Raw genomic sequence first — 23,668 nt, 5'->3', positions numbered from 1 at the left:
AGCCACCACGCCTGGCCAAATGAGTGCTTTTTATGTGATCCACAATCATAACTCCTTTGCTTCATACAGAAGGGCTTTGCAGTCATTTAACTGTATTCTTTTTGTAACTATCATTCCCAATTTACAGAGGAGAACATGTACTTTGCCCAAGGCCACACAATGAAGCGTAGAACTGGGGTTATGCTCTTAATTATGCGATGTCAAGTGAGGTCTCCACCTAGGTACCCCAGCAACACACAAAAGTCACTTCTTTTAGGGCACTTAATGTCATGGTCTCAAGGTCTGTTTTTGTTGTTGTTGTTGTTCTTCTTCTTTTTTTAGAGACAGGGTCTAGCTCTGTCACCCATTCTGGAGTGTAGTGGTGTGATTATAGTTCACTGCAGCCTTGAACTCCTGGGCTCAAATGATCCTCCCACCACGGCCTTCCAAAGTGCTTGGATTACAGGTGTGAGTCACCACACCCAACTTGTTTACTTTTCACATGTTCCTTCTGCATTATGAGCTCCTTGAGGTCAGGGAGTGACTTTGCACCATTGCAACTCCAGCACACATATCTGAGCCTGACAGATAGTAGGCACTTCGTTGGTGGAGGATATTCTAGGAAAATATATGTTCAAAGGCATGCAGGTGTAAAATAGCACGGTTAACCTCTGAACTATTTAAGTAGGTAACTTCTACTAAAGTATTTGAGTTTGAGAAGAAAAACTAGTTCTCACTTTTTGAGTCACGGACTGTGGGCGAAAAGGTGCCGCATTTGGAGAATATGCTCACGGGGAGCAATAGCTTCCTTTGCTTCCCCAACTATCACTGATGGTGAGGCTCCTGCTGCACAGGAGCCTGGAGAAGTAACAAAGATCACAAAGGGCCTGCCTTGTACTTGAGGCTAAACATTTGGAGTTTACAATGTAGGTCAGGTGAAGTCCGTGAGAGATTGTATTTATTTTTAAACCATCCAGCCCAAAATGTCATGTGAGAGATTTTAAACAGTGAGACTCAAAGGGAAAGTAAGGGGCCCGTAGCATGGCTAACCAATAACAAAACGAATCTCGGCCAAGGGGCCTTTTTATCTCAGGTCTCTTTCCACGAAACTTGCATGGCTTCAGTGGAAACCTAGCAATTCTGGAGTGGGTAGGCTAAGCGGTCGAGGTTCCAAAACAACGTCTCGCACCTTCTAAAAGTTCAACAATGAACCAGCCTCTAAAATTACGGTTTCATGAAACCAAGGCGCTTTCTTTCGTGAAGGAATTCCGTTGGCAACATCTTCGCAGGGATGCCCCGCTTTCCGGGACTCCTGCCCAGCGTCCCCTTCATTTCAGTCCTTCTCCGCTCACCTCCCATTGTTTCGACCTACTCCCGCTGAGGCAAGCTGGGAAGTGTAGTTGCACGCCCTGCTGAGTCGGTTAGGTAGCTCCAAAAACTCGTAACTCCACAACAGCTCAATCGATTTTCGAGAGGTGGGGTAAAGCCTGGAAGGCTCAGCCGGCTTATCCGGTGAGCAACCTGGGATTTGCAGTTTCCAGCGCCCGAAGTGTGCCCGCTAGCAGAGAGCTCTTGGACTCTAATCCCGCCCCTTCCCCGAGCCTCGCGCATCCTGATGGCGTCACGTGGCCCCGCGAGGTCTCTGGGATACATGGTAGTCCTGAAGCCGGGTCTCACTCTTGGCCGCTGCAACTTGAGGACTACACTTCCCAGGAGGCCTCGCGGCGGCGCGCCGAGAACCACCCGAGGTCGTGATTGGCTGGTGAGCCGGCCGCACGCGGAGGAGCCCAAGGAGCAGCTCTGTTGCGACAGAGGCCGAGCAGCAAGGCCCGGTGAGTTAGGGGAAGGGGCGCTGTAGGGAGAGGGTGCCCGCCGGTGATGTGGAAAGAGGATTAGAAGAGGAAGGAGGAACGGGGTTTGGATGGAGGTTTCTGCGAGGGGGAAGATAGAGCTCAGGGAATCTCACAGGCGGGGTGGGGGAGTACCCTGGGGTGACGAGCGTGGAGACTCGGAGGGGACTCACGCGGGCGAGGAAGAGTGCGTCCTGGCAAGAGGCTGGGTTCTGCGGCTGGGTGAAGTGGAGAGGGACGACCGAGAAGTGGCCCGAGACGGACGGGAGAAGGAAGCCCGGAAAGTGAGGCGGCCAGCTGAGTGCGGAGCGCCAAGTTGTAGGGAAACCAGAGACGGGGACCTCCGCGGAGGGACAGAACCTGGTTCCCAGCCGGAGGCCCTGAAAGAAGGAGCGTTTCCAAAGTGAGGCAGTTCGTGGGGGACTGGTGCCTGTGGAAAAAGATGTTAAGATTAGAAGAGCGCCTGAGAATCGGCTTTGGTTTGAGAGACCCTGACCAAGTTGGGAGAGACGAGGCAGGGGCAGGCCAGGGCATCAGAGGCTTGATATTGACAGAAAGATTCCTGAGAGGGATGGAGCAGGGCCCAGGCATTCTTACTAGTAAGTTTAGAGTTTGGGGGTGTCTGTTTGCCTTCCTTCAGGCACCCTGAAAGAACAGTTAACCTACCCCTGTGGGTCATCATCATGCCCTCCGACCTGGCCAAGAAGAAGGCAGCCAAAAAGAAGGAGGCTGCCAAAGCTCGACAGCGGCCCAGAAAAGGACATGAAGAAAATGGAGATGCTGTCACAGAACCACAGGTGGCAGAGGAGAAGAATGAGGCCAATGGCAGAGAGACCACAGGTGAATTGAGGGAGGGGTGAGTTGGGAATGGTTGCTAAGACTTAAGGCATGCCCCAGCCAGAGTCGGAATCTTGATGCTGGGGGCAGTGGAGAATGTATCTGGTGTCATGCAACTTTTCATGATGAATCAAATCAGTAGAGTTGGAATTTGTGCCACCCTATCATTGAGCGAGGAAGCCAAAGACAAGGTTCTCACATACTCAGTGGCAAGCAGAAGTGGGAGTTGCTGAGCTGTCTTGCTGCTCTATCAGACTGTGAGGAGGGGCTCGATTCCCTGCCCCTTTATCAGTTTCCATTTCTATGCATGGTGGCCGATGTGCCAGGTTCTGTGCTACATTATATGCTTGTCCTCACAGGGGTAGTGGCTCTCCCTACAAGAGAGTAACTTATGGGTTGTTTCATGGGGTTTTTCCTGGGAGAGAGCTCCCTTTCTGTTATTTATATTTTGGGAAATATTTATTATTTCTCAAGTGCTAGACATGGTGCTATACACTGAGGCACTACAGTCTTCCTTCCAAAAACTTACCGTCTAGATGGGGAAACATGGCAATATGCGGTAAAGACTATTCCAGGCCCTTGGCAGTCCAATCCCAGCCCTCTTCCCTGCCCCCTGAAAACTCCCTAAACAGCCTTCTGCGCCATCCAGACTATTTATTATCCCTTGAATAGTCACCACATCTCTGTTCTTTCACACACTGAATTCTAATACCATCATGTTTTTGCTAGCTACATTTGACATTTCTGTCAAGGCCTAGCTCGGGATGGTGAAGCGTCTCTCAGTCAAACCTGACCTCAATATCCATTCTCTATACGCTTTTGCTTTCTTTTAGTGTTACTGACATTTTTATGTTGTATCTCCTGTTTCTTTGTCTAAATTGTGTCATCTTTGAGTGCAAGGACTAGGTCTCGGGTTTTTTTATGAACTTCTCAGATAGACACTAAGTAAGTGTTTGAAGAGGAAAGGAGAATTAGTTGTGCAAATTGTAACAGGCATTCAGAAAAGGGGGAGTTCGAAAGCGATTAGAAGGAGCAATAAAGTCAGGCTGTGGGGAAGTTTCATTCCTGGCCACAGTAGTGGAGGACAGAAGTTATGAATGATGGGAGTAAGTAAACAGATATGAAGGGACAAAACAAGCGCAAGAGAGATTATAATTAAAAGGACGGGTGTCAAAACGAGCAGGGTGTCAGGGCAGCTCTGTGTCGGTGTGCACTCTGTAAAGCCTGGGAACCATCTGAGTCTGCTCAGCAGGGTGGGAACCCAGTCCTTCAGGATGTTCCTCTTTGTGGAGAGCTGAGTCTGTCTCACAGCCATCTTCCCAAACTGCTTTTCTATCCCCAGAAATAGATTTGCTGACCAAGGAGCTAGAGGACTTTGAGATGAAGAAAGCTGCTGCTCGAGCTGTCACTGGCGTCCTGGCCTCTCACCCCAACAGTACAGATGTTCACATTATCAACCTCTCACTCACCTTTCATGGTCAAGAGCTGCTCAGTGACACCAAACTGGAATTAAATTCAGGCCGTCGTTATGGCCTCATTGGTTTAAATGGAATTGGTGAGGCCCTTGGAAGGGGAAGTGGGAGGTATCTCTCCTTGGCTCATCTGTCACTCACAAGTATTTATTAGCACCAACTGTGTTCAGAGCAAAGCGTTTAGAATGTGGGCGGGAGACCAGATACGTCCAGGGGAAAGGAACTAGCAGTGCGGAGCAGTATGTGGTATATACAGGTTGAGTATCCCTTATCTGAAATGCTTGGAACCAGAAGTGTTTCGGATCTTGGAATATTTGCATTATACTTACCGGCTGAGCATCCCTAATCCAAAAACCTGAAATCCTCCCATGAGCATTTCCTTTAAGCGTCATGTCAGCTCTGAAAAGGTTTTGGATTTTGGAGCATTTTGGATTTTCGGATTAGGGTGCGTCCACCCTGTACCACATGAGTAGTTACAGACAGCAGGTGCTGGAGAAGTTGGTCAGGGGCGTGTGAAGCTGTGGTAAATGAAAAAAGCTTCAGAGAACGGGTGCGGCAAGAATTGGAGGAAAGTTAGAAAGGAATCCCAAGAATGGGGGCTGGAAAGGTTTGAACGAATAAAGGGAAGAAAGGTCCTCAAAAAAAAAAAAAAACATTGGATGAGGTCCCAGTTTGGCTGGGGTGGAAGAGCTAGTGATGAAGAGGAATAGGGGAAGCTCCGTGTACCAAGCGTCTGCTTCTCTCCCATCTCAGGAAAGTCCATGCTGCTCTCCGCTATTGGGAAACGTGAAGTGCCCATCCCTGAGCACATTGACATCTACCATCTGACTCGAGAGATGCCCCCTAGCGACAAGACACCCTTGCAGTGTGTGATGGAAGTTGACACAGAGCGGGCCATGCTGGAGAGGGAGGCAGAGCGGCTGGCTCATGAGGATGGTAGGGCTCCAGACCTGGGCATGGGGGTGGGCGTCCTCCCAGAAAGGCCCCCAGGAGCCTCATGGCCGTACACTGTCCACAGCGGAGTGTGAGAAACTCATGGAACTCTACGAGCGCCTGGAGGAGCTGGATGCTGACAAGGCAGAGATGAGGGCCTCGCGGATCTTACATGGACTGGGTTTCACACCTGCCATGCAGCGCAAGAAGCTAAAAGACTTCAGTGGGGGCTGGAGGATGAGGGTTGCCCTTGCCAGGTGAGTCCCTCCCTCCTTCCTTACCGCCATAACTCCCCCATCTCTCCAGAGTTTAGTGTTCACTCCAGTGGAACTGTTTGGAACAGGAGTCATCGGTAAGTGTCAAAATAGACGTGGACATCTGCAGTGTAGAGGGGGTTGTTGTGTATGGGTTAGAGAGCGAGCTTCCTGGCTGAAGTGGTAGAGTGACTCAGTTTTCTGTTGGATTCCCAGCACCCAGCACAGAGTTTAGAGATCCTAGGGGTAGTCCTAGGTAAAACGGTAGGGTAGGTCTGTTTCTGTCCTCCCACCAGGATTCCCTTTCCACCTTTTTTGTGCTGTACTCCTGCTAATTCCAGCTGTAAAGATAAAATGTTAGACGGCGATTATGATAGCTATCATTCTTACTCTGTTGTGGCCTGGACTCAAAGTGAGCTTCTATAGACGAGCATTCCCCCAATAATCCCCCCCAGTCACTAAACAGGTAATTCCTTGCCCCATCATTCTCTGTGAAGGGAATTTATAAGACTTGATATACTGCTCTAGAAAGTTGCCTGCGTGTGCCTTAGAACACGAGCACAGTGGCTCCACATGCTAGCAAGGATTAGCTGTCTCTGGTTCACCCAAGGAGCTTTTAAAAACACAGATTTCTGGTTTGGGAACCAGAACTTTAGAGGAACCAGAGCTTTAGAGTCTATCCCTTGCTACACTCTGGCCACCCCACCAGATAGGTCTATCTTCAGACCTTCAGACAGGTCTAATTTGTTTTGGCAGTTTATTTCCTCTGTATCTGTTTGTCATCTCTATAGTATCCAACTTCAGTGCACAAGGCTTATCAACTCATAGAGACTTCTACAGCCTTGCCTCAAACTGTCCTTATATGCTTCTGAGTCCCGTATTCTACTCTTTAGTCTCTCCTCTTCGACTCTTGTTTCTGCCTACTTCTTTTCCCTCTGAAGTATAGAGCCTAAAATTGATTTCAAGACTCAAGCCAGGAGCCTACTCAGAATTGCATGTAGCAGGCAAGTTGGTCCCTCCTGTGTCACATCCATTATAATTCTGAGGTGCTTCTGTCTCCTTTACTGTCCTCCAGAGCCCTCTTTATTCGGCCCTTCATGCTGCTCCTGGATGAGCCCACCAACCACCTGGACCTAGATGCTTGTGTGTGGTTGGAAGAAGAACTAAAAACGTAAGAGGGTGGAATGAGGGATGTGAGTGGGCCGGTCCGAAAGCGGGGAATCTAGAAAATGGATGCCTAGAAACTACACTGCTGTTAGAGCGGTGAGAAAGGAACTGAAGGAAGGCCGGAGTTCACTTGCTTGGACAAGCAGTGAGCACCTTTAGGGCTGTTTAGGGCTGGCCGTTTTGTTTGATTGTTTTTCTTTAGTTTGAAATTTGTGAGCATTAAAAAAAAAAAAATCATTGTTGATTTTTTCCATATTTCAAATTCAAGATCTTAGACATTTTTTTTTTCTTAATTGTATAAAGCCAAAAAAGGAGGTCTTCCATCTAAGATCTTGAAGCAATGACAAAGGAAAATACAGCCAATATGGTCATGGTCCTACGGCTAAAGAACTGAATAGGCTGGAATACTGTACCAATTTTAAAAGAAGGCTTTTAGTGGTACAGTGACTTAGTACCTTCTTTCAAAAAGTAAAGCATTTTGTTTTTTATCGTGTCTTCCCACCCACAGTGTTGGATACATTCGTGGGTGTATTTGTGTACATACACATTTCTGTTTACTATCACTGTGACTACTGTCTCCACTCCATTCTGTTGAAAATTAGAACAGAAGATTGAGGAAACTCAGGCTGTCTTGCCACACTGAAAGATGTCCCTTAGAGTTAGATTGTTAAGTGGTGGCTTAGGTGCTTGCTGACAACCAGGAATTGGACAGCACATCTAAAAGGTGCTTAGGAATAAGGATGGGGCTGACTCTCAGTTCACCTGTTGTCAGCTAGCTCCCATGGTTGAGCTCTTCACTGATTGGTTCTTTGGCTTTGCAGTTTTAAGCGCATCTTGGTCCTCGTCTCCCATTCCCAGGATTTTCTGAATGGTGTCTGTACCAACATCATTCACATGCACAACAAGAAACTGAAGTATTATACGGTGAGTGGGCCTTGGCTTCTTTCTGGTAATCTCTGTGCTTACCAAATCTCTGAAATTGTCTTTAAAAAAAAAAAAAGAATGCCAGTGTGGTGACTCATGCCTATAATCCCAGCACTTTGGGAGGCCGAGGTGGGTGGGTCACTTGAGGTCAGGAGTTCAAGACTAGCCTGGCCAACATGGTGAAACCCTATCTCTACTAAAAATACAAAAAAATTAGTCAGGTATAGTGGTAGGTGCCTGTAGTCCCAGCTACTTGGGAAGCTGAGGCAGGAGAATCACTTGAACCCTGGAGGTGGAGGTTGCAATGAGCTGAGATCACGCCACTGCACTCCAGCCTGGGTGACAGAGCAAGACTCATCTCAAAAAAAAAAAACAAAAAAAACAGACCTGTCTATTAGCTCCTTTCTACTTATTGCTATAAAAAGATACGGACGGCCAGGCGCGGTGGCTCACACCTGTAATCCCAGCACTTTGGGAGGCCGAGGCGGGTGGATCATGAGGTCAGGAGATCGAGACCATCTTGGTTAACATGGTGAAAACCCGTCTCTATTAAAAATACCAAAAATTAGCCGGGCGTGGTGGTGGGCGCCTGTAGTCCAGCTACTCGGGAGGCTGAGGCAGGAGAATGGCGTGAATGCAGGAGGCAGAGCTTGCAGTGAGCCGAGATCGTGCCACTGTACTCCAGCCTGGATGACAGAGCGAGACTCTGTCTCAAAAAAAGAAAAGGATATGGACAAGGAGTCCTGCCACCTGTTTTATTTTAATGCCAAAGTCATTGCTTCCAAGCCATAGGCCATGGATTGGCAGCCTGTGCACATGGTGTATGTTTGCCTTGTGGCAAAGAAGTTGACTTTTCACGGTGCCCAGGCAGGCCCTGCTGCCATCTGCCTCGCCTTTTTGTTTCTGGAGACAGAATCTCATTCCGTCACCCAGGCTGGCACGATCTCAGCTCACTGCAACCTCTACCTTCTGAACCCAAGCGATTCTTGTACCTCAGCGTTCCGAGTAGCTGGGACTACAGGCATGCGCCCCCACGCCTGGCTAGTTTTTGTATTTTTAGTAGAGACAGGGTTTTGCCATATTGGCCAGGCTGGTCTTAAACTCCTGACCTCAGGTGATCTGCCCACCTCGGCCTCCCAAAGTGCTGGAATAACAGGCGTGAGCCACCGCACCAGGCCTCCCTCTGCCTTCTTGAATGCCGTCTTAACTCTGCTTCACTGGAGTTAACACATTTACCCCATCTTCCATGGCCACAGGAGGATGGCGATCAGGATCTCAACAGCCCACTGTCGTGCCTTGCCTTTTCATTTTGTATTTCAAAAAGCATATAAGAAATTAACAATTGATGTCCTCTTCATTCATAGTCATAGGAGTATTAGTTTTTAACATAGCCTTTCAGACACTTCATGTATACTTGCACGCATTTGTAGAAAAGTTCATATATACATATCTTTTTATACAATTGCAGCATTTTTTTTTGGTGTTCTTGAGACCGAGTCTTGTTCCGTTGCCAGGCTGGAGTGCAGTGGAGCAATCTGGGCTCACTGCAACCTCCGCCTCCCAGGTTCAAGGGATTCTTCTGCCTCGGCCTCCTGAGTAGCTGGGACTGCAGGTGCGTGCTGCCACGCCCAGCTAATTTTTGTATTTTTAGTAGAGACGGGGTTTCACCGTATTGGCCAGGATGGTCTCGCTCTCTTGACCTCATGATCCGCCCGCCTCAGCCTCCCAAGGTGCTGGGGTTACAGGCGTGAGCCCCCGCGCCCGGCCTCTTTTCCTGAGATGGGGTCTGTCTTTGTCTCCCAGGCTGGAGTCCAGCGGCGTGATACCGGCTCACTGCAACTCTGCCTCTCAGGTTCAAGTGATCCTCCCACCTCAGCCTTGCAAGTAACTGGGACCACAGGCACACGCCACCACACCTGGCTAATTTTTATATTTTTAGTAGAGGCAGGGTTTCGCCATGTTGACCAGGCTGCTCCCAAACTCCTGGCCTCAAGTGATCCACCCACCTCAGCCTCCCAAAGTGTTGGGATTGCAGGCGTGAGCCACTGCAACTGGCCACAGTTACAATTTTAATAATCATTCTGTAGGTTGCTTTTTAAATTTAGTGTATTTTGGACTGCTTTCCATGTGAGTGTATATAAATCAACCACAATCTTCAGTGACTGCACAGTATTTCGTTATGTGTTTATCCTGTAACATGTTAGGCCCTTTCTGATTGATATTAAGCTTGAGTCCAGTTTTTGTTTGCAGATAGAAGCCATGGTAGTCCACTTATGCAGGGTTCGTCAGCTTCTAAATCTGACTGGTCTGTTTTTCCCTCTGGAGACAGCTCTTGTAGTTTTTTGTGGGGCTTCAGCCTCTAGGGGCTGGGAGAGGAATGGGAGGTGGTATTGGAAGGCTCTCAGTCTCATGACGTCTCTATGACCATGATTTTCAGAGCTACTCCCATTGCCACAGGTGTCTTTCTGGCTAACCTAAGGATTTGTGCTGGAGCCTGACCCTGGCTGGGCTGAGCAAGGGGCATAGAATTGAAAAGACTCTTATTTGAGGTTAGGATATGCTTCTGTAATGCACTTCCTCTCTTCTTACTGCACAGCCTTAGAGCCAGGGCCAAGTCAGTGCCATCCCTCATCCCCCTAAACTCTGAATGAGAATCCAGGATTGAAACCCAGGTTAAAGCTGCCCGCCTTACCTGGCACATTTCCATGCAGGGTAATTATGATCAGTATGTGAAGACGCGGCTAGAGCTGGAGGAGAACCAGATGAAGAGGTTTCACTGGGAGCAAGATCAGATTGCACACATGAAGGTAGGGAGACTGCAGAGTCAGGCTCATGGCTTCCTGTCCAAAACAAGCAGGGGGCTTGGATGAGGGCATTTGGACAAATTGGGGTGATGGAGGAGGTTGGGAAGAAGTTACGATCACCATTTTTGCCCTAGATCGAAGATGAATTGTTGAGCGCCTGCATGTACTCCAAGCTCCCTTTGGTCTCTTTTAGAACTACATTGCGAGGTTTGGTCATGGCAGTGCCAAGCTGGCCCGGCAGGCCCAGAGCAAGGAGAAGACGCTACAGAAAATGATGGCATCAGGACTGACAGAGAGGGTCGTGAGCGACAAGGTGGGGTGTGATTGGGTGGGGTTGGGTGGCCTAAGGTGAGATGGATAAGTAGGGAGCCAACTTGATACATGCCCTCTTTTCTGCCTAGACACTGTCATTTTATTTCCCACCATGTGGCAAGATCCCTCCACCTGTCATTATGGTGCAAAATGTGAGCTTCAAGTATACAAAAGATGGGGTAAGTTCAGTGCAGGGCATGGGTGGCTGGGGTGTATCTTACAGGGTGAGTGGCAGCTCATGGGAGCCGCTCTTGTCCTGTGCTGACCACACCTGCTAGCCCACGCGCTCTGGGGGATTTTCAGGTGTGGCAGCTGGGATGCCTTCATCCAAGGCTGCTCACAGGCCCTTCTTCGTGTATATGGAAAGAAGACTACTCAGCTGGGTTGGTGGGCGGGGGCAGTGGGGGAGGCGGGGTCTACTATGAGTGCTTGCTCCCACTACTCTTCCTTCCTCCTCTCTTGGTGACTGGGGAGTCAGCGGGCTTGGTCTGCTGGTCGGAGCAAATTTTTACTCTAGCCTTGTGTCCATATCTCTCTCATCCCTGCCTCAGCCTTGCATCTACAATAATCTAGAATTTGGAATTGACCTTGACACACGAGTGGCTCTGGTAGGGCCCAATGGAGCAGGGAAGTCAACTCTTCTGAAGCTGCTAACTGGAGAGGTACAGTGCCAAGGTGGGCGTGGATCCTTCTAAGATTAGGCCTTGCGATGGCTAAGGAAGAGGGAAGTGATGCAGCGGCTACTACTTTGGGAGGGCCTGAGTAGCCTGGTGGTGAGTGAGCCATCTGGAGGGGCAGGGCAGCAGACAGGAGAGGGAATGTCTGGTTGGACAGTGCTGAGGCTGGGGGCTGTTTTCCTGGGAGAGGGATGTAGGGAGGAGTCTTTTATAGTGTGTGTGTGTGTGAATACATGTATTTGAGCACATTTCTATTTTTTTTTGAGACGGAGTCGCACTCTTGCCCAGGCTAGAGTGCAATGGTGCGATCTGAGCTCACTGCAACCCCCATCCCCCGGGTTCAAGCAGTTCTCCTGCCTCAGCCTCCCAAGTAGCTGGGATTACAGGCACGCACCACAGCTAATTTTTTTGTGTTTTAGTAGAGATGAGGTTTCACCATGTTCATCAGGCTGGTCTTGAACTCCTGACCTCATGATCTGCCTGCCTTGGCCTCCCAAAGTGCTGGGATTTCAGGCATGAGCCACCATGCCTGGCCCATGTTTCTATTTTCAATCAGAGCATTTAGAATACAAGGACATCTGTGCGTTTTAGAGATGCTGCCGATTCTCAAGTAATGTCATTTCATTAATATTGATGAAAAATAGAAATGATTCCCAGCTGGGACCACTGTCTTTGTGGACTTTGCACTTTCCCCTTAACATCTACATGGGTTTTCCCCGGTACTTCAGTTTCTTCCTGCATCCCAAAGCTGCGCCTGTCAGGTTACTTGGCATGTCTCAGTGGTTCCAGTCGGAATGAGTGTGGGTGTGTGTGAGCGCACCTATAATGGAATGGCGTCCTCTTCAGGGCTGGTTCTTGCCTTGTTCCCTGGGTCATGGGATGGGCTCCAGCTGCCCATGATCCTAAACTTGAATTAGCAGGTTGGAAAATGATAGCATGAATGAGTATAAATTATTGTAAAAGAAAAATTCATAAAGTTTATGATAATCATACAAATGCACTCAGCAAACCAGCCACATTCATGATTATTTTTGAACTGTGTGGTGACAGGAGGTGCTCCTTACGATTTTCCCTTTGCAAACATTTATTCCTTGGTTTAACCCACCACTCTTACAATTGCCATCACTCACTGATTCACCAAAAATTGGGTAAATAACTTACCTCATTTCTATTAATCTTTCTTAAGTGTATGTATAGCTCACATGTATTTTAATGTTGAATATTAGAAGTGACTGGGTCTTTTGGCCAGGCGCCGTGGCTCACACCTATAATCCCAGTGCTTTGGGAGGCCGAGGCAGGCAGATCACTTGAGATTAGGAGTTTGAGACCAGCCTGGCCAACATGGTGAAACCCCGTCTTTACTAAAAATGCAAAAAAATTAGCCAGGCATGGTGGCGGGTGTCTGTAATCCCAGTTACTCTAGAATCTCTTGAGCCTGGGACAGAGAGGTTGCAGTGAGCTGAGATTGCGCCACTGCACTCCAGCCTGGGTGACAGAGTGAGACTCCCTCTTAAAAAAAAGAATCTTTGGATCTTTATTTAGAAGTTTGGGGATCTTTTTTTGTGACCAAAAATGCTACAGGAACCTAATTTTTGTTTATACCAGTTAGCCTGTGGCAAAATTAGTTTTGTTATATGTGGTTTCACTTAAAATGAAACTTTAAAATAGGTTCTGTGTCTAAGAACCTATCGATGACAGTGACAACTTTGAGGACTTAACTGTTTTTAATTTTAGAAAATGTATGTTGCACCTACATCCAAGTCCTTTGTTATACAGCATAGTGCATTCTGCAGTAGACGTTTCATAACTACTTAAATTGTATCTTTGCCTCTTGAGAACATCTGCTTCAGTACATCTTCCTAAATATTTTTAGAGTGGCCAGAATAGCAGTGTGTGAGTTGGTGATGTATTCTTTTTAGGAAGTTGAGTCTTGTTTAGTGTGAACATGTGTGTGTTTGCCTGCTCTGCCTGTGTCTCTAACTGGGCTTCCTTTGTTTCACGTTTAACGTTTCTACTTGTTTCTTCCTAGTTACTGCCCACAGATGGCATGATCCGAAAACACTCTCATGTCAAGATAGGGCGTTACCATCAGGTACAGGCCTGGGGTTGGGATCCGGGGAATTGCCCAGGGTGTAGGAAAGGGCTGTATCTGGCCGAGTTCCAGCCAGCCGCCCCCACCCCCTGGCAGGAATTCCAGCCTAGGTGGCTCCTACCTGCTTCTTGAACCCAGAACAGGTGCCTGAGATAGAAATAGGAAGTTACCTAGTAGGGTTCTTTTTGAAGTGGGATGCCAGTCACACCCGGGTGGCTTCCATTTTTCCTGTAGCATTTACAAGAGCAGCTGGACTTAGATCTCTCGCCTTTGGAGTACATGATGAAGTGCTACCCAGAGATCAAGGAGAAGGAAGAAATGAGGAAGATCATTGGGCGATACGGTCTTACTGGGAAACAACAGGTCAGTAAAGGAGGGTGTGGTGAGGATGCCAAATAACTGGGAGACTGTGACTGGGTGGGTCAAGGGACACTGTCCTGGCAGGCTAGGTTTGGAAGCTGTCCAAACCAGAGTCTCCTCCATTTGATTCCCCTAAGAACCTACTACCTTTTCTTTACTCTAGGTTGTTATGTAATGGAGCATTTTGAGGGGGCAAGGATAGCGTGCCAGTCTCTGACATGCCCTTGTGCCATAGTGCTTGAGGGCAAAGGAACTTGCAGTCTAGAAAACAAATTTCTGGATTCAGATCTGGAAGGATCCAGTTCATTAAGAGTTAATTGTCAAGAGAGCAAGAGGTATGGGCTTAGTAATGGCAAGGGCTTCAGGTTTCCAGACGAGTCTCTTTCAGGCCTCAAGAGACTAGTGGGTCTCTCTGAGCCTCACTTTTTGTAAAATGGCGATGCTAATGGAGGAGTCAGGGAGAAATGAGGGAGAGATGAGCTGTGCTGGTTGGTGGGATAATGCCAAGTTATATGTAGGTCATGGTTCTATTCAGGTGAGCCCAATCCGGAACTTGTCAGATGGGCAGAAGTGCCGAGTATGTCTGGCCTGGCTGGCCTGGCAGAACCCCCACATGCTCTTCCTGGACGAACCCACCAATCACCTGGATATTGAGACCATCGATGCCCTGGCAGATGCCATCAATGAGTTTGAGGGTGGTATGATGCTGGTCAGCCATGACTTCAGACTCATTCAGCAGGTGAGTCCCTGGCCAGGGGGTGAGGCACAGCAGAGAGCTTCTAGAGGGTTGGGTAGGGTAGTCATGGCATGTGGAGGGTGCATCATACCCGCCTACTTAATTAAGAGAAGGGGCTCAGAGCGTAGACACAAGTAGCGAGGACCAGTTCTTATGCCTCTTTGGGGCTACTTAGAATGCCTTAACTGAAACACTTCATTTCTTCAGTAGCTATCTGGAGATGTCAACCAACTTAGCATTTTGGGCCCAAATGGGAAAGAGAGTTGGGTAGAAAACCGGGTGCTTTCACTACTGTCCCAAGATTCTTCAGTCCAAAAATAGTGTTCTAAGAAGGATTTTGATTAGACAGAGAACTACCACAGTCACTGGAGAAAAAGTTGTTGCTCATTCCTCTGAAGCTCTGGAGAAGATGGGAGGTGGAGAAAAGAAGGCTGAGAGTGAAACCTCTGAATAGATCTAGGCCCTGCCAGGGAGCTGACAATAGGAGTGACACAGCAGTTCCTGGCTTGGAAGGCTCCAAACCTGATTATGGTACCCTTGGGTGAGAGCATCCCAAATAACTTAGAAGTAGTGAGACAGTGAGTTGGATATGGGTTTGGAGGGTGGAGTTTTCTTCCTAGATGCCCCTCAGGATAGTCTGCTGGGCAGAGGCAGGGACAGTGACTAGCCCAGGATTAAGTCTAGTTTTTGCTCTCTAGGTTGCACAGGAAATTTGGGTCTGTGAGAAGCAGACAATCACCAAGTGGCCTGGAGACATCCTGGCTTACAAGGAGCACCTCAAGTCCAAGCTGGTGGATGAGGAGCCCCAGCTCACCAAGAGGACCCACAACGTGTGAGCCCTCTACCTGGGCTCAGGTCAGGAGCTCCATCTGGGAACTAACAGCTGCTACCCTGACCAGCCGCTCAGGACAGGACCCTGGGGCTACACTCCTGCATTGCTGCAATACTGCTCCCCCAGCCTCTCCCCTGCCCCTCAACCTGCCTTAGCTGCACTCTCTTATCTACAGCTGGACAGTACCTGTCTGTTTCCTGTCCTCCTTCCAGTTACGTCTGTCCATGTCTGGACTCGGCTGGCCGTTCCCTCCAGCCCCTTGCTGGTTACTTACTCTGAGTGTGATGCAGTCAGAGGCACCAGCGGGTTAGCCCAAGGGCCCAAGCCCTGGATTTGGCCCGCGGAGGAGCTTAGGATCCTCGTTTTCTGGGTTTTGGTGATGTTGGAGGAGTACCCCCCAGCCCACCGCCCCGATTCCTTTTTGCTTCTGGTTTGGAGCTCTGGACCAGGACCTTTGTCCTGGTCAGTTTTTAAATAATTATTTAACAGTGTAACTTTTAGACCTGCGTGACATCTACAAAGCGCCCAATAAAGAAAGAGGAAGCCACGGTCCCTACCTTCCTTCTCGGGTCTCTGGGGCCTTCTCCCTGCAGTGCCAACATGCACTGCCAACATGCACTGCCCTCAGCAGGAGCTGGATCCAGCGTCAGCGTGTGGATGAGAACTGAAGACCAGTCCGTAGGAGCTGGAAGAACGTTCTCCCTTTACTGCTGATTTGAAATTGTACCTTTTCTCAGGCCTGTGATTCACAGACTTTAACATGAATCAGAATCACCTGGAGCACTCATGAGATCAGATTGCCAGATCTCGCCTCAGGGTTTCTGGTTCAGTAGGTTTTGGGGGAGACCAAGAACGTGAACATTTCTAACAAGTTTCCAGGTGATGCTGTTGTTGCTGGTCCAGGGGCTGTATTTGGAGAACCACTGTCCAGGAGCGTGGTTTTCCGATTGTGATCTGAGGTTCTGTCCCAACTGCATAGAAGTTGGGCTGCTTGTTAAAAATGCAGGCCAGGTGCAGTGGCTCATACCTGTAATTCCAGCGCTTTGGGAGGCTGAGGCAGGTGGATCACTTGAGCTCAGGAGTTCAAGACCAGCCTGGGAAACATGACGAAACCCATCTTTACACGCCTGGAATCCCACCTGCTCAGGTGGCTGGGGTGGATGGATTGCTTGAGCCTGGGAGGCGGAGGTTGCAGTGAGCTGAGATTGCACCACTGCATTCCAGCCTGGGTGACAGAGCAAAACCCTGTCTCAAAAAAATGCAGACTGGCCAGGCACAGTGGCTCACACCTGTATTCCGACTGTAAGCTTATCACCTTGGGAGGCCAATGTAGGAGGATCAATTGAGCCCAGAAGTTCAAGACCAGCCTGGGCAAAGTAGGGAGACCCCATCTCTACAAATAATAAAACGAACTGGGCATGGTACCATGTGCCTGTGGTCCCAGCTGCTCTGGAAAGAGGAGGCTCATTTGAGCCCAGGAGGTTGAGGCTGCAGTGAGCAGAGAACGTGCCACTACACTCCAGCCTGAGGACAGACCGAGACACTGTCTCAAAAAATAAAGATTGCTGAGCATCAGACCTATTGATTAATCACGTTTGGTAGAAAGAGAAGTGCAGAGATGGCCCCGAGTTTGCATTTTCACACCAACGTCTGTGAACTTCTCTTCCTATTGGGATACAGGAAAGTTTGTATTTTTACCTGTCCACAGCCATAGTTTTCATCATCACTATTGAATTCACTTCCCCAGGGCTCTGCATACTTTGTCTGGGTCTTTTGAACTTCAGTAGCACCTCACCAGTGGCCATCCTTCCTGGTATGGATTCATCACTCTGCCTCTGAAATCAGCAGCCATCCCTATGGGAAGACACAGCCATGGTTTTTCAGTACTCATTATAATACAGCCAGGACTGGCGGGAGCAACTGGCCGGGATGGTGTTTAAACCCCTTAGGAGCTCATGGTCTTGTTGGAAAGCCAGTAAGACAGAACCATACAGGACACAAATGAGATGCTAAATTGTGATTTAGATAGGAGACAGGGGTATTCAAAAAGGAGGGAAATGTCTTGTGAATAGCTGCCCAGAGAGATGGAATTGGTGTACTCTCACTTGGAAAATGAGTAGGGTCTTCTCAGATGGCCATGAAGTCCAGGCACTGCCCTGGGCAACAGGGACAAGAGCCTCCCGTGAGACACTGCAGCAGAGACAGACGGGAGTCCTCTACCACTGACCCCAGAGAGTACTGGCTTGACTGCTTTATGCCTTAAGTGGGACCTGGAGCAAAATGGCCCAAGTTTGTCTGTCCTGAGTGTCCAGAGCCTTGGTTCAGGGGAGAAGGGCATCTGGAGAGTGGGCTGCTGGGATAATGGGAACAGGCAGGGACAGAGTCCCTGCTCCTTCAGCCAAGGAAGTGCTGGATATTGCTAAGAATCTAGGTAGTCTCGTGATCTCCAGTCTCCATGCTTGGACAGGAGGTCTTCAGAACCTGGAGGAATGGAAATAGTCTAGTCAGCTTGTCGAGAAAAATGTCAACCTTGGTAATTTAAAGAATGCTTTAAAAGTCCACAAAATACATATTTCTAAAATTAGCAGTGCCTTGTTTTGGATTGAGAAATGCCCTGTTAGTTCTCTTAAGCCTTAGCACGTAGGATGTGACCGGCCATTTAGAGCTGGGTGGAGAGGTAAGTTGATTGAGGGGTTGCTCGCGTTAACACAGCCAACAGGTGATGCTGGTGTTGGAACCCTTCCCCCGCCTCTTGATTTGAAACATCCTCTTTCTGCCCAAGCCCCAATATGTTTCATATTGCTCCAGGTTTCTTTAATCATAGCATTCAAGGGCCTGAAATATTTGTTCCCCCATAGGTGCTAAGTGAGACAATTGACTTTCCATTTTGCAATGGCCTTTTCTTCCTTTACTGCTAACTCCCAAGACCCCACGTCTGCTTTTCTGGTGAGCACCTATTGCTTTTCTGCTTCTCGCCTCCTCCAGTGGTCTTCCTCCCTGTCAGCCTCTTCACCACCTGGGGGGCTTCTGCTCTCTGCATCTAGTCCAGGCTCAGGCATTTTGCTCATCTTCTGCCTTCAGTCCAAGCCTCGTTATACTCTGCTCACACTGATTCCACTCTACCTTTCACACCATTTCTTTCTCTCTCATTCTTCCCAATTAAAGAATACATCCTACAAAGATACATCCTACAATGGATACCCTTCATATACCCATTTGTGCCAATAAGTGGCCTGTAGCTACTCAAGCCCTCCTCACCATGGGTACCACCACTTTTAGCCCCTTCACCCTTCTCTGGTGGTTTGATGTGAACCAGTCTTGTCTCTTCAGCTCCACTGGGGCCCAGTGAGGGAGGGAACCTGCATTCCTTCTGGAGTCCCCAGCACTCTGAGCTGTGCTGGCACCTGTGTGCTCCGTGATTACAGGCTGGTGGGCTGGAGTTGGCCTGAACTTTTAACAAGTGCGTAAATACACTGGGAGATGGTTGGGTGGGGGAGGGGACCTGGTGAAGGGTTTCTTAATTCGGAGGGATTACTTGCCGGAGAGGAAGGAACAATTAGTCTCTTTTCAAGGTTAGCCCAGAGCATGCTCTGGATTGGGATTGAGTCACGCCCCTTAACCTCCCACCCCACCCCACCCCCCCCCACTCTCCCAGGTGCATGTCCCCAGCCACACCTGGTGGGGCAGCTGACTTGATAAAAAGTAGCTCCAAGGGGGTGGGCGGGGGCTATTGGAGCAGCAGGAGGATGAGCGCTGAGTATGGACAGCGGCAGCAGCCCGGGGGCCGTGGGGGTCGCAGTTCTGGGAACAAAAAGTCCAAAAAGCGCTGTCGGCGCAAGGAGTCCTACTCCATGTATATCTACAAGGTGCTGAAGCAGGTGAGTGCAGAGCAAGGGTGTGTGTGTGGGATGCCCTTGCAAAGCGCCTTGAAAGGGAACTGGCTGGAAGCGGGGACCCTGAGGTTAGTGTTGGCATTAGGGCAAGTGGCTCAGGTAGGCTGGGCCCGTCTTGAGGTAGCGGGACGTGATTTCCGAGGTCTCTACCTCTCAGGATCTTTGGCACCGGTGATAGGAGACAGTGTGCTCCCTGACACCCTCTAGAAGTTTACGGGAATGATGATAATATGATTAGGTGGGACATAATTTTTTTTTTTTTTTTGACACGGAATCTCGCTCTGTCGCCCAGGCTGGAGTGCAGTGGCCGGATCTCAGCTCACTGCAACCTCGCTCCCGGGTTCACGCCATTCTCCTGCCTCAACCTCCCGAGTAGCTGGGACTACAGGCGCCCGCCACCTCGCCCGGCTAATTTTTTGTATTTTTAGTAGAGACGGGGTTTCGTCGTGTTAGCCAGGATGGTCTTGACCTCCTGACCTTGTGATCCACCCGCCTCGGCCTCCCAAAGTGTTGGGATTACAGGCGTGAGCCACCGCGCCCGGCCCAGGTGGGACATAATTAAAAGACAAGGACCACACTTTCTGTGCCAGGCTGAAGGTGATCGGGTGCCAAACACATTATGATACAAAGTGTGTTGGTGGTGACTGAGGAGAGGAGTGTTCGGGGTGAACTGGAGTCTTGGGGAAGGTCTTCTGGACAAGTGGCACTCAGTTCTTTGAGGGGCTTAGGGTTTGTCCACATTACAGACAAAAGAGCTTGAGGCCCTTAAAGGCTCCATGGGGTTCCTGCATCATGTGGCCTGACAGCGGCAGTGTCCCAGCTCCCCTGGCTTTGGGCAAGCCTCTAGCATCTTTCCTGTGTGTCCCTCTCCCCAACACACTGGGGCTGCAGGTGCCCTATATTCATGCATGAAAAGCCGCTTGGAACACTGACAATCAGTTTGTCTGGAGGATCCAAAGCCACTGCTCAGCAGGGCCAAGGCCAGGAGGAAGCGGGGGTAGCCATGTGTTGCCCGCCCTGGGTCTCCAACCTGCTTGAAACTCTTACCCCTCTGTTAGGGCAGGCCCCAGAGGTAATGCCTGTCTCCAGTCCAAATCCCATTAGCAGTTTTAGTGAATTGACAACCTGGGTGCCTGGGAATGTTGGGGGTGGGTGGGTCCAGCACTGATATGGGTTGGCTGAAGAGATGCACCAGATGACAGACTCCGGTGCCCTGAAGAAAGTGGGGTAGGAGTGGGTATCACTGAGCCCTGTGTCTTAGTCTGATTGCGAGGGGCAAAAATTGCAACTGATGGGTGAGACCAGGCCTGGACTCGCAGAGGAGAGTGCTGCTGAGGGATAACCCCTTGACCTCCCGATGTGGGTGAGAGCCCTAAGGAGAACGGGGTGTGTTGACAGCAGAGGGGGTTTGGGCAGAACCAGCCTTGTGCCAGGCGCAGATTTGCTGCTGGCAGTCGAGATCAGAGGTGGCAGGGAGGGTGGGTGGGACAGAGCCTCTTGGTTCTAGTGCTGTCTCCATCTCTGACTCCATGTAGGTTGTGGGACAGTCATTTCTCTCCCACTTCACATCTGACCAGGTCTACCTACTCACATTTCAGGACTGCTGTCAGGTCCCATTGCTTTATTAGAGATCACTTAGTTCAAAAGCTTGTGTGACAGAAGAGGAAACTGAGGCCCAGAGAAAAGGGCCATATTTGAGGTCGTAGCAATTCACAATACAGCCACAGAACAGGACTCCTCCCTCCTGGTTCGGGGCTGCCACTGTCACATGCACATGCCCACTGGTTATGTGCTCCACCAAGTTATGTGCGCAAACCTTTTGACCCCACAGTCCCACCTCTGGAAATAACCTTCCCTATGCTCTCACAAGATTCAAAGATGGACATTTACCATAGCACCATCTAATGGCAAAAACAACAAAAAACACCCCAAACCCAAACCCAAACCCGGAATGTTCATGAAGAGAGGAATGGTGATAGGAAGTATGATACATCCATACCATGGAACATATGCAAATGTATCAATGAAACCAGCAAGATGCATGTGTAACTGGTACCATTTGTTAAATGTAGATTCTTGTGCATGATCATACAAGGAACTTAATCATGTTACCTCTTGCAGTTGAAAACTTCTTTTAAAAAACTTGGATATACCATAGTAGTACAAAGAAACCACAAATCCCTATTTCCATGACTGTTGGCCTCTGGGAAGGGGCTGGTGAGGAGCCTCCCTGCCTTCTGCCTCTGGCTTCCTAGAACCCCCAGCTCAGGGGTGAGGCTTGCAGTGTAGGCAGAACCCCCCACCCCCAGCCCCTTCCATTAACCGAGTGGTGCTGCCCTCTCTCCAGGTGCACCCTGACATCGGCATCTCTGCCAAGGCCATGAGCATCATGAACTCGTTTGTAAACGATGTGTTTGAGCGGCTGGCATGTGAGGCTGCCCGGCTGGCCCAGTACTCGGGCCGGACCACCCTGACATCCCGAGAAGTCCAGACAGCCGTGCGTCTGCTGCTGCCTGGGGAGCTGGCCAAGCACGCTGTGTCCGAGGGCACCAAGGCTGTCACCAAGTACACCAGCTCCAAGTGACCCAGGGTCTGACAAAAATAAAGGCTGAACTGTTTCTGTGCACTGTGGTGATTTGAAAGAAGGGTGTGTGAGGCCAGGGTGTGGTCTGGAGCAAGGGTGTCCTCACTTCGAGGCTACCACAGGTGAAGCAGCACTTCTTCAGATGTCTTAGAAACTGCTTTCTAGGTGTATCCCATGAGCAACATGTGATAGCTTTGTAAACATGTGAATGTTCTATTTGGTAGTGAGCTGAAATAGGACCTGGGACTGTACTAGCATCTGGATTTGCTGCCAGCTGATTCCCTCTCTGGGCCTGAAATTCCTCCTGTGTGGTCCTCTTTCAGGCTGTGGCTTCCCCATGTCATTTCCCAACTGTCATTGCGTCCTAGATGACAGACACTATTGTTTGAAGGGGCCGCATAGATCTATTCAAGATAAAAAACTGAAGGCCCAGACCAGCTTCTAAATAACCTACTGAGATCAGTATGATTTTTCAGTTTCCCCTTTATTTCAGTACAAATCAGTGGGGATGTTTTTGAAATTCCTAACTTCCCCAATTTTATTTGGAAAAATTTGAAACCCACAGAAAAACTGCAAGAAGTACCACAGCCACTCCTATGTCCTTACCTAGATTTACTGCTCACCGCTTAACCACTTGCTTTTCCTGTCTCATGCAGCCTCTGCTTATCTTGTGGGCACATGACCCATAAATCCTCTTCCAAGCTTGGACAGGATGAAGGGGTGGGATTTAGACAAACCTCCAATCCTCCTTTGTTCCCTTTGTAATTGGACAGACCTAGCTTGTGGTCGCTTTCATCTCCATGTATTGAAAAGGCATCGCCTTATAGTAATAGCTGATGTTCAGCAGCAGCTACCTAGGTCACATGTATTTTCTTATACCTCAAGCCTCACCTCAAGGCTCTGTGAGCTGAGGACTAATGATCCACATTTACATCCACAGCTAGCAAGGGGCAGGCCCAGGAGATCTGGCTCCGAAGTTTCATTCCTGCCCACTCTGCCCTGCATTCATACCTTGCCCTGCCAGGCATGACCTGAGCCAGCAGGAGCCAAAGCAGCTGGGAGCTTGTTAGAAAGGCAAGCTCTTGGGTCCTCCCTCAGATCTGGAGCAGAATCTGTTCATCTATCTATCTATCTATCTATTTTTGAGACAGTTTCACTCTGTTGCCCAGGCTGGAGTGCAGTGGTGCCATCTTGGTTCACCGCAACCTCTCCCCATCCCAGGTTCAAGGTTTTCTCCTGCCTCAGCCTCCTGAATAGCTGGGATTACAGGCATGTGCCACCACGCCTGGCTAATTTTTATATTTTTAGTAGAGATGGGGTTTCACCATGTTGACCAGGCTGGTCTTGAACTCCCAACCTCAGGAGATCCACCTGCGCTGGCCTCCCAAAGTGCTGGCATTACAGGCATGAGCCACTGTGCCCAGCCTGGAATCTGAATTGTAATGAGACCCTCAGGTAGCTCATAGGCACCTTCGAGTTAAGAGTCCTCCTATTTGTTCCTCCTTGCTGCTGTCTCCCTTCTATCCCTTTCCCTGGCCCTGTTCCTTGTAGATTTACTTATTCATAAGTCTCTACATGACACTGAGCCAAAAAGCTCACCCCAGCTGACCAGCCTCAGGCTGCTAGTGGTAATAATATTTTGTCTTTTTGGAAAAATTGTCTCCTGAACTTGTAGCAGTGATGGGAGGCGGTACCCACAGATGACCAAGTGAGCCCCAAGCATGCAGAACAGCATCCACTATGCTTTCTAGCATGATCCTTCACGTGGGTCTGGCTCATGGGAATGGTGTGAACTCTTGGCAGGCCCCAAGGAGGCAAGCATGGTTATGCTCACTTTCACCCAAGGGGGCAACTGGGCCTTCAGGGCCTTCTGATTCCAAATCAGTGCCTTTCCCCTCCACCACACGGGCCTCCCCGTGCCATCATCCAGAGAGTGGAGGGCTGTGGGGCTCAGGAGGCGTG

General features: G+C 49.4%; 1 protein-coding gene across 2 annotated transcripts; it reads left to right on the top strand.

The window, feature by feature from the left end:
- The first annotated feature begins 1,397 nt into the window (after positions 1 to 1,397).
- Positions 1,398 to 21,740, top strand: ABCF2 (ATP-binding cassette, sub-family F (GCN20), member 2). Of its 2 annotated transcripts, none has more exons than XM_011941505.1 (16): positions 1,398 to 1,811; positions 2,470 to 2,669; positions 4,009 to 4,221; positions 4,892 to 5,074; positions 5,157 to 5,328; positions 6,401 to 6,496; positions 7,314 to 7,416; positions 10,128 to 10,223; positions 10,414 to 10,533; positions 10,622 to 10,711; positions 11,084 to 11,194; positions 13,239 to 13,301; positions 13,536 to 13,664; positions 14,197 to 14,400; positions 15,096 to 15,229; positions 21,470 to 21,740. In XM_011941505.1, the coding sequence occupies exons 2-16, from the start codon at positions 2,513 to 2,515 to the stop codon at positions 21,504 to 21,506; spliced, it is 1,908 nt and encodes a 635-aa protein (XP_011796895.1). In that variant the 5' UTR covers positions 1,398 to 1,811; positions 2,470 to 2,512; the 3' UTR covers positions 21,507 to 21,740. The 2 variants fall into 2 exon arrangements, with proteins under 2 accessions (XP_011796895.1, XP_011796896.1); XM_011941506.1 differs by lacking the exon at positions 1,398 to 1,811 and adding an exon at positions 2,018 to 2,232.
- The last annotated feature ends 1,928 nt before the right edge of the window (positions 21,741 to 23,668 follow it).

Source organism: Colobus angolensis, unplaced genomic scaffold, assembly GCF_000951035.1.
Source record: "Colobus angolensis palliatus isolate OR3802 unplaced genomic scaffold, Cang.pa_1.0 Scaffold2, whole genome shotgun sequence".
NCBI classification, from domain to species: domain Eukaryota; kingdom Metazoa; phylum Chordata; class Mammalia; order Primates; family Cercopithecidae; genus Colobus; species Colobus angolensis.
Note: the sequence above shows the minus strand (reverse complement) of the source record. Positions and strands in the feature narration are given on the sequence as shown.